Raw genomic sequence first — 14,246 nt, 5'->3', positions numbered from 1 at the left:
CTCCCTCTACGGCTCTGCTCCCTCTACGGCTCTGCTCCCTGTACGGCTCTACTCCCTCTGGCTCTGCTCCCTGTACGGCTCTGCTCCCTCTACGGCTCTGGTCCCTCTACGGCTCTGCTCCCTGTACGGCTCTGCTCCCTCTACGGCTCTGCTCCCTCTACGGCTCTGCTCCCTGTACGGCTCTGCTCCCTCTACGGCTCTGCTCCCTGTACGGCTCTACTCCCTCTGGCTCTGCTCCCTGTACGGCTCTGCTCCCTCTACGGCTCTACTCCCTCTACGGCTCTACTCCCTCTACGGCTCTGCTCCCTCTACGGCTCTGTTCCCTCTTTACGCGCTGCTCCCTCTGGCTCTGCTCCATCTACGGCTCTGCTCCCTCTACGGCTCTGCTCCCTGTACGGCTCTGTTCCCTCTTTACGCGCGGCTCCCTCTGGCTCTGCTCCATCTACGGCTCTGCTCCCTCTACGGCTCTGCTCCCTCTACGGCTCTGCTCCCTCTACGGCTCTGCTCCCTGTACGGCTCTGTTCCCTCCATACACGCTGCTCCCTCTACGGCTCTGCTCCCTCTACGGCTCTGCTACCTCTACGGCTCTGCTCCATCTACGGCTCTGCTCCATCTACGGCTCTGCTCCCTCTGGCTCTGCTCCCTCTGGCTCTGCTCCCTCTACGGCTCTGCTCCCTGTACGGCTCTGCTCCCTCTACGGCTCTGCTCCCTCTACGGCTCTGCTCCCTGTACGGCTCTGGTCCCTCTACGGCTCTGTTCCCTCTTTACGCGCTGCTCCCTCTGGCTCTGCTCCCTGTACGGCTCTGCTCCCTCTACGGCTCTGCTCCCTCTACGGCTCTGTTCCATCTACGGCTTCCCTCTATGGAACCTCTATGGCTCTGCTCCCTCTATGGAACCTCTATGGCTCTGTTCCCTCTATGGAACCTCTATGGCTCTGTTCCCTCTATGGAACCTCTATGGCTCTGCTCCCTCTATGGCTCTGTTCCCTCTATGGAACCTCTATGGCTCTGTTCCCTCTATGGAACCTCTATGGCTCTGCTCCCTCTATGGCTCTGTTCCCTCTATGGAACCGCTCCCTCTATGTAACCTCTATGGCTCTGTTCCCTCTATGGAACCTCTATGGCTCTGTTCCCTCTATGGAACCTCTATGGCTCTGTTCCCTCTATGGAACCTCTATGGCTCTGTTCCCTCTATGGCTCTGCTCCCTCTATGGAACCTCTATGGCTCTGTTCCCTCTATGGAACCTCTATGGCTCTGTTCCCTCTATGGAACCTCTATGGCTCTGCTCCCTCTATGGAACCTCTATGGCTCTGTTCCCTCTATGGAACCTCTATGGCTCTGCTCCCTCTAAGGCTCTGCTCCCTCTATGGCTCTGTTCCCTCTATGGAACCTCTATGGCTCTGTTCCCTCTATGGAACCTCTATGGCTCTGTTCTCTCTATGGAACCTCTATGGCTCTGCTCCCTCCACGGCTCTGTTCCCTCTATGGAACCTCTATGGCTCTGCTCCCTCTATGGCTCTGCTCCCTCTATGGCTCTGCTCCCTCTATGGCTCTGTTCCTCTATGGAACCTCTATGGCTCTGCTCCCTCTATGGAACCTCTATGGCTCTGCTCCCTCTATGGCTCTGTTCCCTCTATGGCTCTGCTCCCTCCATGGATCTGTTCCTCTATGGAACCTCTATGGCTCTGCTTCCTCTATGGCTCTGCTCCCTCTATGGCTCTGCTCCCTCTATGGCTCTGTTCCTCCATGGAACCTCTATGGCTCTGCTCCCTCTATGGCTCTGCTCCCTCTATGGCTCTGCTCCCTCTATGGCTCTGTTCCTCTATGGAACCTCTATGGCTCTGCTCCCTCTATGGAACCTCTATGGCTCTGCTCCCTCTATGGCTCTGTTCCCTCTATGGCTCTGCTCCCTCCATGGATCTGTTCCTCTATGGAACCTCTATGGCTCTGCTTCCTCTATGGCTCTGCTCCCTCTATGGCTCTGCTCCCTCTATGGCTCTGTTCCTCCATGGAACCTCTATGGCTCTGCTCCCTCTATGGAACCTCTATGGCTCTGCTCCCTCTATGGAACCTCTATGGCTCTGCTCCCTATATGGAACCTCTATGGCTCTGCTCCCTCTATGGCTCTGCTCCCTATATGGTACCTCTATGGCTTTGTTTCCATTTAGGACGTGTAATATACTGTGACAAGCCAAGCTACGACTCTGGCTATAGGTCTATCTTTACGACGAGAGAAAAGTGACACTGGAAATTGTCATAAACTGCTCTCATGATGAAGACAAGCACCATTTGTGTTAAAGATAGTGTATCATCAGGGTGACTGATGAATGTGGTTGTGTCCCAAATGGCACCCTATTCTCTCCATTGCACACTACTTTTGAGCTGAGCCCTATAGGCCCCCGGTCAAAATAAGTGCACTAAATAGGCAATAGGGTGCCATTTGGAATGCAGAACGATTGGAACACATCCGGCCGCCATATCCAGAGCTCCTCCCCTCATTGACCACATAATACGCACCAGTGGTCTTATAAATGATACACACTGGGTGTTCCACAGAACCATGAGTCTATATCTATCTAGGCCTCTCCTCTCACTATTGTTTCACTGACATTCCTCAAACCAAAAACACATGTCTGGTGGTTTTGAAAGACAGACATTTTTCCAGGACGACATCAAACTGTGGCTTAAACAGGGAAAGTTCTCCGTCCAAGTGGGTGGAGTTTGGCAGGAGGTTAGTTGATAGACACAATGTACAGGCAAGATCACACACTCTCTCTCTCTTTCTCTTTCTCTCTCTGACACACACTCTCTCTCTCTTTCTCTCTCTCTGACACACACTCTCTCTCTCTCTCTCTTTCTCTCTCACAGACACTCTCTCTCACACCAGCTGAACCAGATCAAAACCTGCCCGCCTCTCCTCTGCCATTCATCATGTCACCCATATAATGACGCCACCTGTGTGAACATCAAGTGAGAGGAACCCTTACTCTTCTCTTTTATGTTGCATGCTCTCATGTATCAGAGGTCACATCTGGCCCAGCAACACGAGAGACACATCTCTCTCCTGTGGGTCAGTGACCCACATCAACACTGTGTGCGTCTGTCATCTCATCTTCTCTACATCAGTCAACATTACAACAGTAACCTGGGCTTGCACATGTTATTTTATGACAGTCGACTGACTCCCTGACTTTTGGACTGAGGTGAACTGTGTCTGTCATCATAGGCATCTTTGTGCAGATAAACTTTGTTGTGTCGAATGTCTTGTACATCAGTTGTAGAACTTGAATGTGTAAAATGCCATAATGTGTACAATGAGCGCTTTGTTGGGGTGGAGTGGAGGTGAGCAGTTTGTTGGGGTGGAGTGGGGGTGAGCGGTTTGTTGGGGTGGAGTGGAGGTGAGCAGTTTGTTGGGGTGGAGTGGAGGTGAGCGGTTTGTTGGGGTGGAGTGGGGTTGAGCAGATTGTTGGGGTGGAGTGGGGGTGAGCGGTTTGTTGGGGTGGAGTGGGGGTGAGCGGTTTGTTGGGGTGGAATGGAGGTGAGCAGTTTGTTGGGGTGGAGTGGAGGTGAGCGGTTTGTTGGGGTGGAGTGGGGGTGAGCAGATTGTTGGGGTGGAGTGGGGGTGAGCGGTTTGTTGGGGTGGAGTGGTGGTGAGCGGTTTGTTGGGGTGGAGTGGGGGTGAGCGGTTTGTTGGGGTGGAGTGGAGGTGAGCGGTTTGTTGGGGTGGAGTGGGGGTGAGCGGTTTGTTGGGGTGGAGTGGAGGTGAGCGGTTTGTTGGGGTGGAGTGGGGGTGAGCGGTTTGTTGGGGTGGAGTGGAGGTGAGCGGTTTGTTGGGGTGGAGTGGGGGTGAGCGGTTTGTTGGGGTGGAGTGGAGGTGAGCGGTTTGTTGGGGTGGAGTGGAGGTGAGCGGTTTGTTGGGGTGGAGTGGAGGTGAGCGGTTTGTTGGGGTGGAGTGGAGGTGAGCGGTTTGTTGGGGTGGAGGTGAGCGGTTTGTTGGGGTGGAGTGGAGGTGAGCGGTTTGTTGGGGTGGAGTGGGGGTGAGCGGTTTGTTGGGGTGGAGTGGAGTTGAGCGGTTTGTTGGGGTGGAGTGGAGGTGAGCGGTTTGTTGGGGTGGAGTGGGGGTGAGCGGTTTGTTGGGGTGGAGTGGGGGTGAGCGGTTTGTTGGGGTGGAGTGGAGGTGAGTGGTTTGTTGGGGTGGAGTGGGGGTGAGCGGTTTGTTGGGGTGGAGTGGAGGTGAGCGGTTTGTTGGGGTGGAGTGGAGGTGAGTGGTTTGTTGGGGTGGAGTGGGGGTGAGCGGTTTGTTGGGGTGGAGTGGAGGTGAGTGGTTTGTTGGGGTGGAGTGGGGGTGAGCGGTTTGTTGGGGTGGAGTGGAGGTGAGCGGTTTGTTGGGGTGGAGGTGAGCGGTTTGTTGGGGTGGAGTGGGGGTGAGCGGTTTGTTGGGGTGGAGTGGAGGTGAGCGGTTTGTTGGGGTAGAGTGGAGGTGAGCGGTTTGTTGGGGTGGAGTGGAGGTGAGCGGTTTGTTGGGGTGGGGTGGAGGTGAGCGGTTTGTTGGGGTGGAGTGGGGGTGAGCGGTTTGTTGGGGTGGAGTGGAGGTGAGCGGTTTGTTGGTGAGCAGTTTGTTGGGGTGGAGTGGGGGTGAGCGGTTTGTTGGGGTGGAGTGGGGGTGAGCAGTTTGTTGGGGTGGATTGGTGGTGAGCAGTTTGTTGGGGTGGAGTGGGGGTGAGCGGTTTGTTGGGGTGGAGTGGGGGTGAGTGGTTTGTTGTGGTGGAGTGGAGTGGGGGTGAGTGGTTTGTTGTGGTGGAGTGGGGGTGAGGTGGTAGGGTCAAGGGGGTTTGTTGGGGTGAGAGGTGTGTTGGGGTGGGTTTGTTGGGGTGAGGTGGTAGGGGTGAGGGGTTTGTTGGGATGAGAGGTGTGTTGGGGTGAGGTGGTGGGTGTGTTGGGATGAGGTGGTAGGGGTGAGGGGTTTTTTGGAGTGAAGTGGAGTGGGGTGAGTGGTTTGTTGGGTTGAGGTGGAGTGGGGGTGAGAGGTTTATTGGAGTGAGGTGGAGTGGGGGTGAGGGGTTTGTTGGAGAGAGGTAGAGTGGGGGTGAGGGGTTTGTTGGAGTGAGGTGGAGTGAGGGTGAGGGGTTTGTTGGAGTGAGGTGGAGTGGGGGTGAGGGGTTTGTTGGAGTGAGGGTGAGGGGTTGTTGGAGTGAGGTGGAGTGGGGGTGAGGGGTTTGTTGGAGTGAGGGTGAGGGGTTGTTGGAGTGAGGTGGAGTGGGGGTGAGGGGTTTGTCGGGCCACAAAGTCTCCAAAAACAACCCAGGGTGTTTGTGTCTGACTGCAGCAGTCAGTAAATACCAGGCGCCCCCCAGTCAAAACACAGACAGAGCCAGCCAGTGGCACTGACGATGTGACCAATAGGAACAGGCTCAGTGGACACCTCAGTGATAATGGAGTAAATGGACTCAGGAACCCATGAACCCCTGCTAACAATTGTTTATATAAATCCAAGTGACTACATTGTAGTTATGGCAACATATTGCTTGCTTTCAGATCCTCAACTGCTGTATGATTAGTGTTACAGACAAATACAGTGATTATGGTGATAAATAACAGCATTAATACATTTAATACAAACATAAAGCCACAAAACTACAGCCATGGACCCAAATATTATATACCAAAACAGGATAAAGACATGCAAAGTTTAACATACAATGCATATTTTTTTCCATCTTCTCATCAGGACCTGAGTGTTCTAGAAACTTCACCTCGTCTAAGGGCGTTATAAAGACACCAGGCTTCCCTGACAAGTACCCCAACAACCTGGACTGTACCTTCATGATCATCGCCCCCAAAATGTCAGAGATCGTGGTGGACTTTGACACGTTCGACATGGAGCCTGACACCACCCCTCCACCCGGGGCACTGTGTCGCTACGACTGGCTGGAGATCTGGGATGGGTTCCCTGCAGGTGAGAGAGTGAGAGTGTGACCCAACCAAATCATGAGAAAAGATCATTACTTGACACACTGGAAAGAATGAACAAAAAATCAGAGCAAACCAGACTGCTCTTTGTCCCTAAACAAAGAGTACACAGTGGAAGAATACGTGACCACTGTGACTGACTAAAACTGAAGGAAATCTTTGACTATGTACAGACTCAGTCAGCATAGCCTTGCTATTGAGAAAGGCCGCTGTAGGCAGACCTGGCTCCCAAGAGAAGACAGGCTATGTGCACACTGCCCACAAAATGAGGTGGAAACTGAGCTGCACTTCCTAACCTCCTTTAAAATATATATATATATATATATATATTTCACCTTTATTTAACCAGGTAGGCTAGTTGAGAACAAGTTCTCATTTACAACTGTGACCTGGCCAAGATAAAGCATAGCAGTGCAACACAAACAACAACACAGAGTTACACATGGAATAAACAAACATACAGTCAATAACACAATAGAAAAGTCCATGTACAGTGTGTGCAAATGTAGTAGGATAAGGGGGTTAAGGCAATAAATAGGCCATAGTGGTGAAATAATTACAATATTGCAATTAAACATCCTGCCAAATGTATGACCATATTAGAGACACATATTTCCCTCAGATTACATATATACACACATTTTGACAAACTCCCATATCTATTGGGTGAAATTCCAGAGTGTGCCATCACAGCAGCAAGATTTGTGACCTGTTGCCACAAGAAAAGGGCAACCAGTGTAAAATACAACCCATGTTTATGTTTATTTATTTTCCCTTTTGTACTTTAAGTATTTGCACATAATATGACATTTGTGATGTCTTTATTCTTTTGGAATTTTTGTGAGTGTAATGTTTACTGTTAATTTGTATTGTTGATTTCACTTTTGTTTATTATCTAGTTCACTTGCTTTGGCAATGTTAACATATGTTTCCATGCCAATAAAGCCCTTACATTGAAATGGAATTGAATTGAGAGAGAAAGAGAGAGAGTTGTTTCACCAGCCAGCAGCGCTTTTGTTTTTCATCCACCAGGCCACACAGATTGATTTAGCCCAGCACATTAAGGAGACAGGCATAATCTACACTATTCATTGTCTACAATGATGTTGTTTCACTGACCGCATTGCACAGTCTCCATTGTTGTGTGATTGGGTCTGAGGAGAATGGGAGGAAATGTACATTGACAAGCATCAGAGGAGTGCCTGGCTGGGCACATTGCTTTGTCTGGCTCCCTGAGACTTCTTCCTCTATACTAGGGCCTTGCCAGGCTAGGGCTGCATCTCCAATGGCACCTTGTTCACTATTTAGTACACTACTTTTGACCAGATCGCAATGGGCCCTGCTCAAAAGTAGTTCACTTAATAGGGAATGCGGTGCCATTTGGGAAACAGCCCTATAGAAACACACAAGGACCAAACAATCACACACCTCACAGCTGGGTTAGTGCTGTAAACAAGCCAGGCCGGCCATGTCTCTCTATAGACCTGTGTGTTTTCTGTCCCGGGGTCTGCCAAAGCTTTGTGATCGAGGTGTGTACATGCTTGACATCCCAGATGGAAGTCGACGCAATGTATTTGAAATGGAAACAAAAAGGGAAAAGGAGAAGCTTCAGACAATTGTTGACACATAATTGGAGATGAGAGATATTTATTCTGTACCAGACCTGTTCTATGTTGGCTGTGAACACGTGTTAATGATAAACACTGTGGACGTGCCATAGTCTCTGCTACCTGACATGTCACGTCTGTTTTTGACACAAGGTGTAAAGTCACAAACGAGGTGAGACCTGAGGTCATCGGAAAGTTCCAACCAGTTATCCTCTAATGGTTGTCACATGATCACGATAGAATGTTTTGTCAGATGACAGAGTGAAAGTTAGTGAAACATTTAATGGAGGGAAGTTCATTCTAGAATAGAGACTTTGTGCAGTAAATTAGGGTACTACTACAGATTATAAACTGGTTGGTTCGAGCCCTGAATGCTGATTGGCTGTTTTCTACTCCGCTAGCCAGCACCTCGCCCAAATAGGTGTGCGTTTCTTTTTCTTCTATATCAGACCGTATACCACAAATATGATAATTTTTTTATTTTTACTGCTCTAATTACGTTGGTAACCAGTTTATAAAAGCAATAAGGCACCTTGCGGGTTTGTGGTATATGACTAATATACCACGGATAAGGGCTGTATCCATAAGAACAGCCCTTAGCCATATATTGGCCATATACCATACCCCCTCGTGCCTTATTGCTTAATTGTAGAAAAGCTGAATCAATCGCAACATGGGATATTGAAGGAAGTAATTGTGATGTTGTAGCTGTGATGGATTTACATTGCTCTCTCTCTTCATTTCTCTCTTTCTTTCTCTCTCCCCTCTCTCTCTCTCTTCATTTCTCTCTTTCTTTCTCTCCCCTCTCCCCTCTCTCTCCCCTTTCCCCTCTCTCTCCCCTTTCTCTCTCTCTCTTTCACCCCCTTCTCTCCTTCTCCCTATCCCAGTGGGACCCCACATTGGGCGGTACTGTGGTAACAGCAGTCCTGGCCGAGTCATCTCCTACACAGGGATCCTTTCTATGACCATCAACACAGACAACGCCATCGCCAGAGAGGGCTTCTCAGCCAACTACACTGTCAGAGAGAGGAGCCTACGACAGGGACCAGAGGGTTAGTATGACCTACTGCCTTACGGCTCAGGGTCGTTCTAGCCCAGGGTGTTCGTAAATTCTCTCTGGCCATCTACTACGATTTCAGAGCGCTCTCGTCTCAGCGTGCCAGAGCATAGAATAACTGACAAATTTATGAACGCTCAACACGTATTGAATATGTCAGTAAATGTTGGCAAAAATCATGATTCAATTGTTGCCAGCAGCACAGTTACAGTCCCCAACTAGGTAACAGGAAAACAGCCTAACCAGCTCTGCTAGGGCGAGTAAAATGGTCTGGAAGTAGCTAGCTAACTTTAGCCGGTTAGCTTGGTTGCTTGACTGCCGTTGTGAAGTCAGAACGCTAGGATCAACTCTACCCCTTGGCCAGAGCGTCCAGTGTGCGCTCTGAATGCTCCGAGAGTGAAACACTGAATTTTACTAATGGACAATCTGACAATGCTCTGAATTTACAAACGCCCAGAGCGCACTCTGAGCACACACTGAACTCTGGCCCTTCAGATCTGGCCCTTCAGATAGAATTTACGAACACACCCACAGTAGGAGGGATGGGGGCGGGGGGGACAATGTGTGTGTGACTGACTGGTGACATAAGGTCTGTTTAGATGCCTCTCATACACACAGAGGCAGGATGGACTTACTCCCATCGCAGAGAATCCAAAAACAGTCTCTGTTCTTTCTTCATCTCTCTTCAGTGCTCTGCTAATTCTCTCATTTCTATTCATGTGTTTCCTTCGCTTCCATTTGCTCAGCAGGCATTGACAGAACATCAAAATGTCCACATATCATTGCAATCCAAATGAAAGACCTTATCAGAGACTATTTCAACAGTTCATGTGATCAAAGTCACAGTATGGGGTGTTTCCGATTGTTATAGATAAGATAACGCCATCGGAGAAATAGGAGGAATACTGATTTCTGAGAATTTTACATTCCACCAACCTTCCTCCCACGAAATGGAAAAAAGTATCTGAAGTTTTCCCAAAACAGTTTTAAGAACATTTAGGCACACACATTTCTACTACCAAACAGACTGATAGGGAGCTAATGCTGTGGAAAAGGCAATGTGATTGGGTTCACCATGGAGCCTTCATTTCAATCTGTCACGCTTAGCTGGAGGCCTGGTGACAAGACCAGTCATCACTCTGCTCTGTGTGGGTCCACTGTGAAAACACACAGCTAGCCAGCCACGGAGGGTGTGTGTGTGTATTTATGTGTGTGTGTGTGTGTGTGTTTCTACAGCCATCTGGGATAATTAGAGATTTTTCTAACACCAGCACTGCTCTTAGCCATCCAGAGAAAGGCTATGTGGACAGATTTACAATCTGATGGGAGCCGTGTGAGTGTGCACACACAAACAAACAAACACTCGCACATACACACATTCCTTCAACCAGGGTCAGAGGGACAGGTCGCAAGGCCCCAAATCACTGTAGGAGTCTGGGGGAATTTCAATGTGAAGTCTGTTTGTGATGTTTTTGTACAACCTCCTGATAAGTTTTGGTCATCCAACATGAACATGAACACCAACCACTGGTATTTTACAGCGGTAAAGAGTAAATAGAAATGGGACCCAGTCCCACTCTGCTTGGCACTCAGCATTAAGGAGATTGAATTGGCGTTAAGGGTCCATGCATCAGGGCAGTGAACCTAACCTGAACCTGTGTCTGGGGAAAGGGTCACCAAACAGACACTAACAAAGACAGGCATTCGACGTACTACTCCGGGGGTGTTGAGAGTGAGGAATTTACAACCATGACTAATCAGAGGAATTTGGTACGCTCTAGCTTCATACAAAATGTTCTGAATGGGTCATCTTTTAACATGTCCAGTTGAGATACACAATGCTCTTCTTTTCTTCTGAGCATTTCACTGTAAGGTCGACCTGTTGTATTTGTTTTTCGATTTTGAGCAAGTCACTTTTAGTTTCCAGTAAAACACAGTTAATATCACATTACACATGAATTGTCTTTGTGATTGAGACCTCTATGAGTCACACTAATACAGAGAGTCTCTTTAGACCAGTGGTATTGTAACGATTGTCGCATGAAGGAGTGGACCAAAACGCAGCGTGGTAAGTGTTCATGACAAATGTATACTCAAAACACTCGAACAAAATAACAAAGAGGGAAAACCAAAACAGTCCTGTCAGGTGCAGACACTAAACAGAAAACAACTACCCACAAAACCCAAATGAAAAAGGACAATTTATATATGATCCCCAATCAGAGACAACGATAAACAGCTGCCTCTGATTGGGAACCACACCAACATAGAAATAAAGAAACTAGAATGTCCACCCTAGTCACACCCTGGCCTAACCAAAATAGAGAATAAAAACCTCTCTATGGCCAGGGCGTGACAGGTATTCAAAATGAGTAACAAAAAATTAAGAGTACAGATTATTGTATGGGACAATATACAAATGTTTTTGAGAAAGATAATTCGACAAATACTATTTTATTGAGTAAATATATTTATTGGTTTCTTTCATTTTAATAAGAGATGAAAATGCAACGAATTGAAGGTTATTTGTTGATGTAGATTTGAGGTTACGAGAAATTATTTGGGGAAAGAATGGGGTCCCCTGAAATTCTGCCTGAAAAAAATGGTGTCCCTGCTGAAAGAAATTGAACACTGCTTTAGACAAACACGACAGGACAGTGGATGGAGTCTCATAGCCCTCACCCTAACCCTGACACTAAACCTAACTCTAACCATAACCCCAGCAAGTTGTTGTGTAACAACAGAGTTGCAGTTGATCATTTGTTGAATCACTATTATGTTGATCATCTCTAGGGGAATGTCCAAATAAAGTGTCACTCATGTTGTATTTCTCCTCTGACAGAATTGACCTGTCTGGAGGGCCTGGGGATGGAGTCAGGAGAGATCACCTCAGATCAGATCACTGCCTCCTCTCAGTACAACCCCAACTGGTCCCCAGAACGCTCCAGACTCAACTACAAAGAGAACGGATGGACCCCCTCAGAAGACTCTGCTAGAGAGTGGATACAGGTACGAGAGAGAGACAGCCCTGAGGAAGCTGGGTTACATGTGTGGTGTCTGAGTCCCAAACGACACCCCTTTTTACCCCTATGGGCACTGTCCCCTACATAGAGGAATAGGGTTCTGTGTGTCTGTCACTGACATTACTTATCCTATTGGTGCCTCGAAAACATTATGGCTGCATAGTAAGCACTGGATTGAGCAAGAGTTGGGTGTTCAAACTCTTTGGGACAGTGTGTTTAGTCCTTTACAGCTACCTGTTCAGCTACTGTCATGTGAAGTGTGTGTGTGTGTACTGTATGTGATTGTAGGTGTGCATGCGTGAGTATGATTGTGTGTGTGTGTGTGTGTGTGTGTGTGTGTGTGTGTGTGTGTATACACTAGTGTGTGTGTGTGTGTGTGTGTGTGTGTGTGTGTGTGTGAGAGAGCGAGAGATTGTAGTAGCACAGGTCATGAGGGTGTTTGTGAATGACGCCAGACCTACAAAAGCCAAAAAAGAAACAACACCAAGTCACAAACAACACCGATTATGATTGAGAGGCCAGACTGACTGGACTAGTTGGTGTTTGGGTTGATTAAGCTCCTACCTATGCACGCTGTAAACAAACTGTCCAACAGGGACATGGCTTCTAGAATCTAGATTTTGTATCAGCAACAACCTCAGGGGGAGGCCTCTTGTGGTAAATGCAGATTGTTATATGAGGTCGTTATGTAACACGACACACACACACACCAAACACTATGAACTGAACAGGAACATGTCAATCAAGATTTCAGTAGTTTCGCGAAACAGAACAGAATTCCAGGAATAATGCAGGGATTATAATGTATTTTAATACAACCAAATGCAATAGCTGCTTTTAAGGAACTGATAGGAAAACACACAGCATGTATCAAATGGGACATCCTCCATAGTTTGACCACATTGCATGATAATTCTGTTGTTCTTTGAATCGTGGGATGTGGTTACATTACCACAGAATAGTGCAGTAACATACACTACATGACCAAAAGTATGTGAACGCCTGCTCATCGAACATCTTATACCAAAATAATGGCCATTAATATGGAGTTGGTCCCTCATTTGCTGCTATAACAGCCTCCACTCTTCTGGGAAGGTGTTCCACTAGATGTTGGACATTTTCTGCGGGAACTTGCTTCCACTCAGTGACAAGATTAGGCCTGGCTCACAGTCAGCGTCCAATTCATCCCAAAGGTGTTCGATGGGGTTGAGGTCAGGGCTCTGTGCAGGCCAGTCAAGTTCTTACACACTGATCTCGACAAACCATTTCTTTATGGACCTTGCTTTGTGCACGGGGGCATTGTCATGCTGAAACAGGAAATGGCCCCAAACTGTTGCCACAAAGATGGAAGCACAGAATCATCTAGAATGTCATTGTATGCTGTAGTGTTAAGATTTCCCTTCACTGGAACTAAGGGGCCTAGTCCGAACCATGAAAAACAGTCCCAGACCATTATTCTGCCTCCACCCAACTTTACAGTTGGCACTATGCATTCGGGCAGGTAGCGTTCTCCTGACATCCACCAAAAACCCAGATTTGTCCGTCGGACTGCCAGATGATGAAGCATGATTCATCACTCCAGAGAACACGTTTTCACTGCTCCAGAGTCCAATGGCAGCGAGCTTTACACCACTCCAGCCGACACTTGACATTGGAAACCCATTTCATGCAGCTCCTGATGAACAGTTCTTGTGCTGACATTGCTTCCAGAGGTAGTTTGGAACTCAGCAGTGAGTGTTGCATCCAAGAGCAGGCGGTGGTCCCGTTCGGTGAGCTTATTAGGCCTACCACTTTTCAGCTGAGCCTATTCAGCTGAGCCGTGCTCCTAGACGTTTCCACTTCACAATAACAGCACTTAAAGTTGACCGGTGCAGCTCTAACAGGGCAGAAATTTGTCGAATTGTCTTGTTGAAAGTCACTGAGCTCTTCAGTAAGGTCATTCTACTACCAATGTGTGTCTATGGAGATTGCATGGCGGTGTGCTCAAATTTCATACACCTGTCAGCAACGGGTGGGGCTGAAATAACCAAATCCACAAATCTGAAGGGGAATCCACAAATCTGAAGGGGTGTATATATAGCATAGTCTGAAGGCACTCCCTCTTTCTTTTCTGGGAGAGGAAGAAATATCTCCCCGTGGATTTGTGTGGACTGTGTGAATGACAGAGTACCCCTGGGAACTGGGCTGTTGTGTTCCTTACTGTAGCCTATCCTGGTAAAATCCCTAGAGTTTCTATATATTCCCCTCCGCCTTCTATAAATGAATGGCAACCTACTTATAGCACACAAGCTACGCTGTTAGACTCTTTGAGCCACTTTGATACACATACTTGTGTATCGCACTTCCGGGTTGGAGCGAGCGGTCGCATTCGCACTTCGCTCTGCAGGAGACTCTGCTAGCTAGCCAACAGCTAACAGCTAACAGCTAGCCAACGTCACCACACGTCTACTGATTCGAATTCAATCGCCGGTCAGGTAGTATCACATTTTCATTTCATTTCATTACAGTACAACGGTTTGATTTGTTTGATCGTAGCTAGCTACATAGCTAGCTACATAGCCGTCTTTGTTTCAAAGATAATTGTGTAGT

The 14,246-nt window shown here is 48.0% G+C and overlaps 1 protein-coding gene across 2 annotated transcripts in view; it reads left to right on the top strand.

The window, feature by feature from the left end:
• LOC118370781 (neuropilin-1a-like) overlaps nucleotides 1–14,246 on the top strand; it is an 80,530-nt gene that overhangs the window by 27,168 nt on the left and 39,116 nt on the right. For both annotated transcript variants that reach the window (XR_008065180.1, XM_035755921.2), the window contains exons 4-6: nucleotides 5,729–5,956; nucleotides 8,465–8,629; nucleotides 11,477–11,643. Coding sequence is in view for 1 of the 2 variants with exons in the window: in XM_035755921.2 (XP_035611814.2) it covers nucleotides 5,729–5,956; nucleotides 8,465–8,629; nucleotides 11,477–11,643 (560 nt within the window). In the remaining variant the exon portion in view is untranslated. The remainder of the gene's footprint in view (nucleotides 1–5,728; nucleotides 5,957–8,464; nucleotides 8,630–11,476; nucleotides 11,644–14,246) is intronic.

The sequence above is a fragment of the Oncorhynchus keta genome, chromosome 15, assembly GCF_023373465.1.
Source record: "Oncorhynchus keta strain PuntledgeMale-10-30-2019 chromosome 15, Oket_V2, whole genome shotgun sequence".
In the NCBI taxonomy this organism is placed as follows: domain Eukaryota; kingdom Metazoa; phylum Chordata; class Actinopteri; order Salmoniformes; family Salmonidae; genus Oncorhynchus; species Oncorhynchus keta.
Note: the sequence above shows the minus strand (reverse complement) of the source record. Positions and strands in the feature narration are given on the sequence as shown.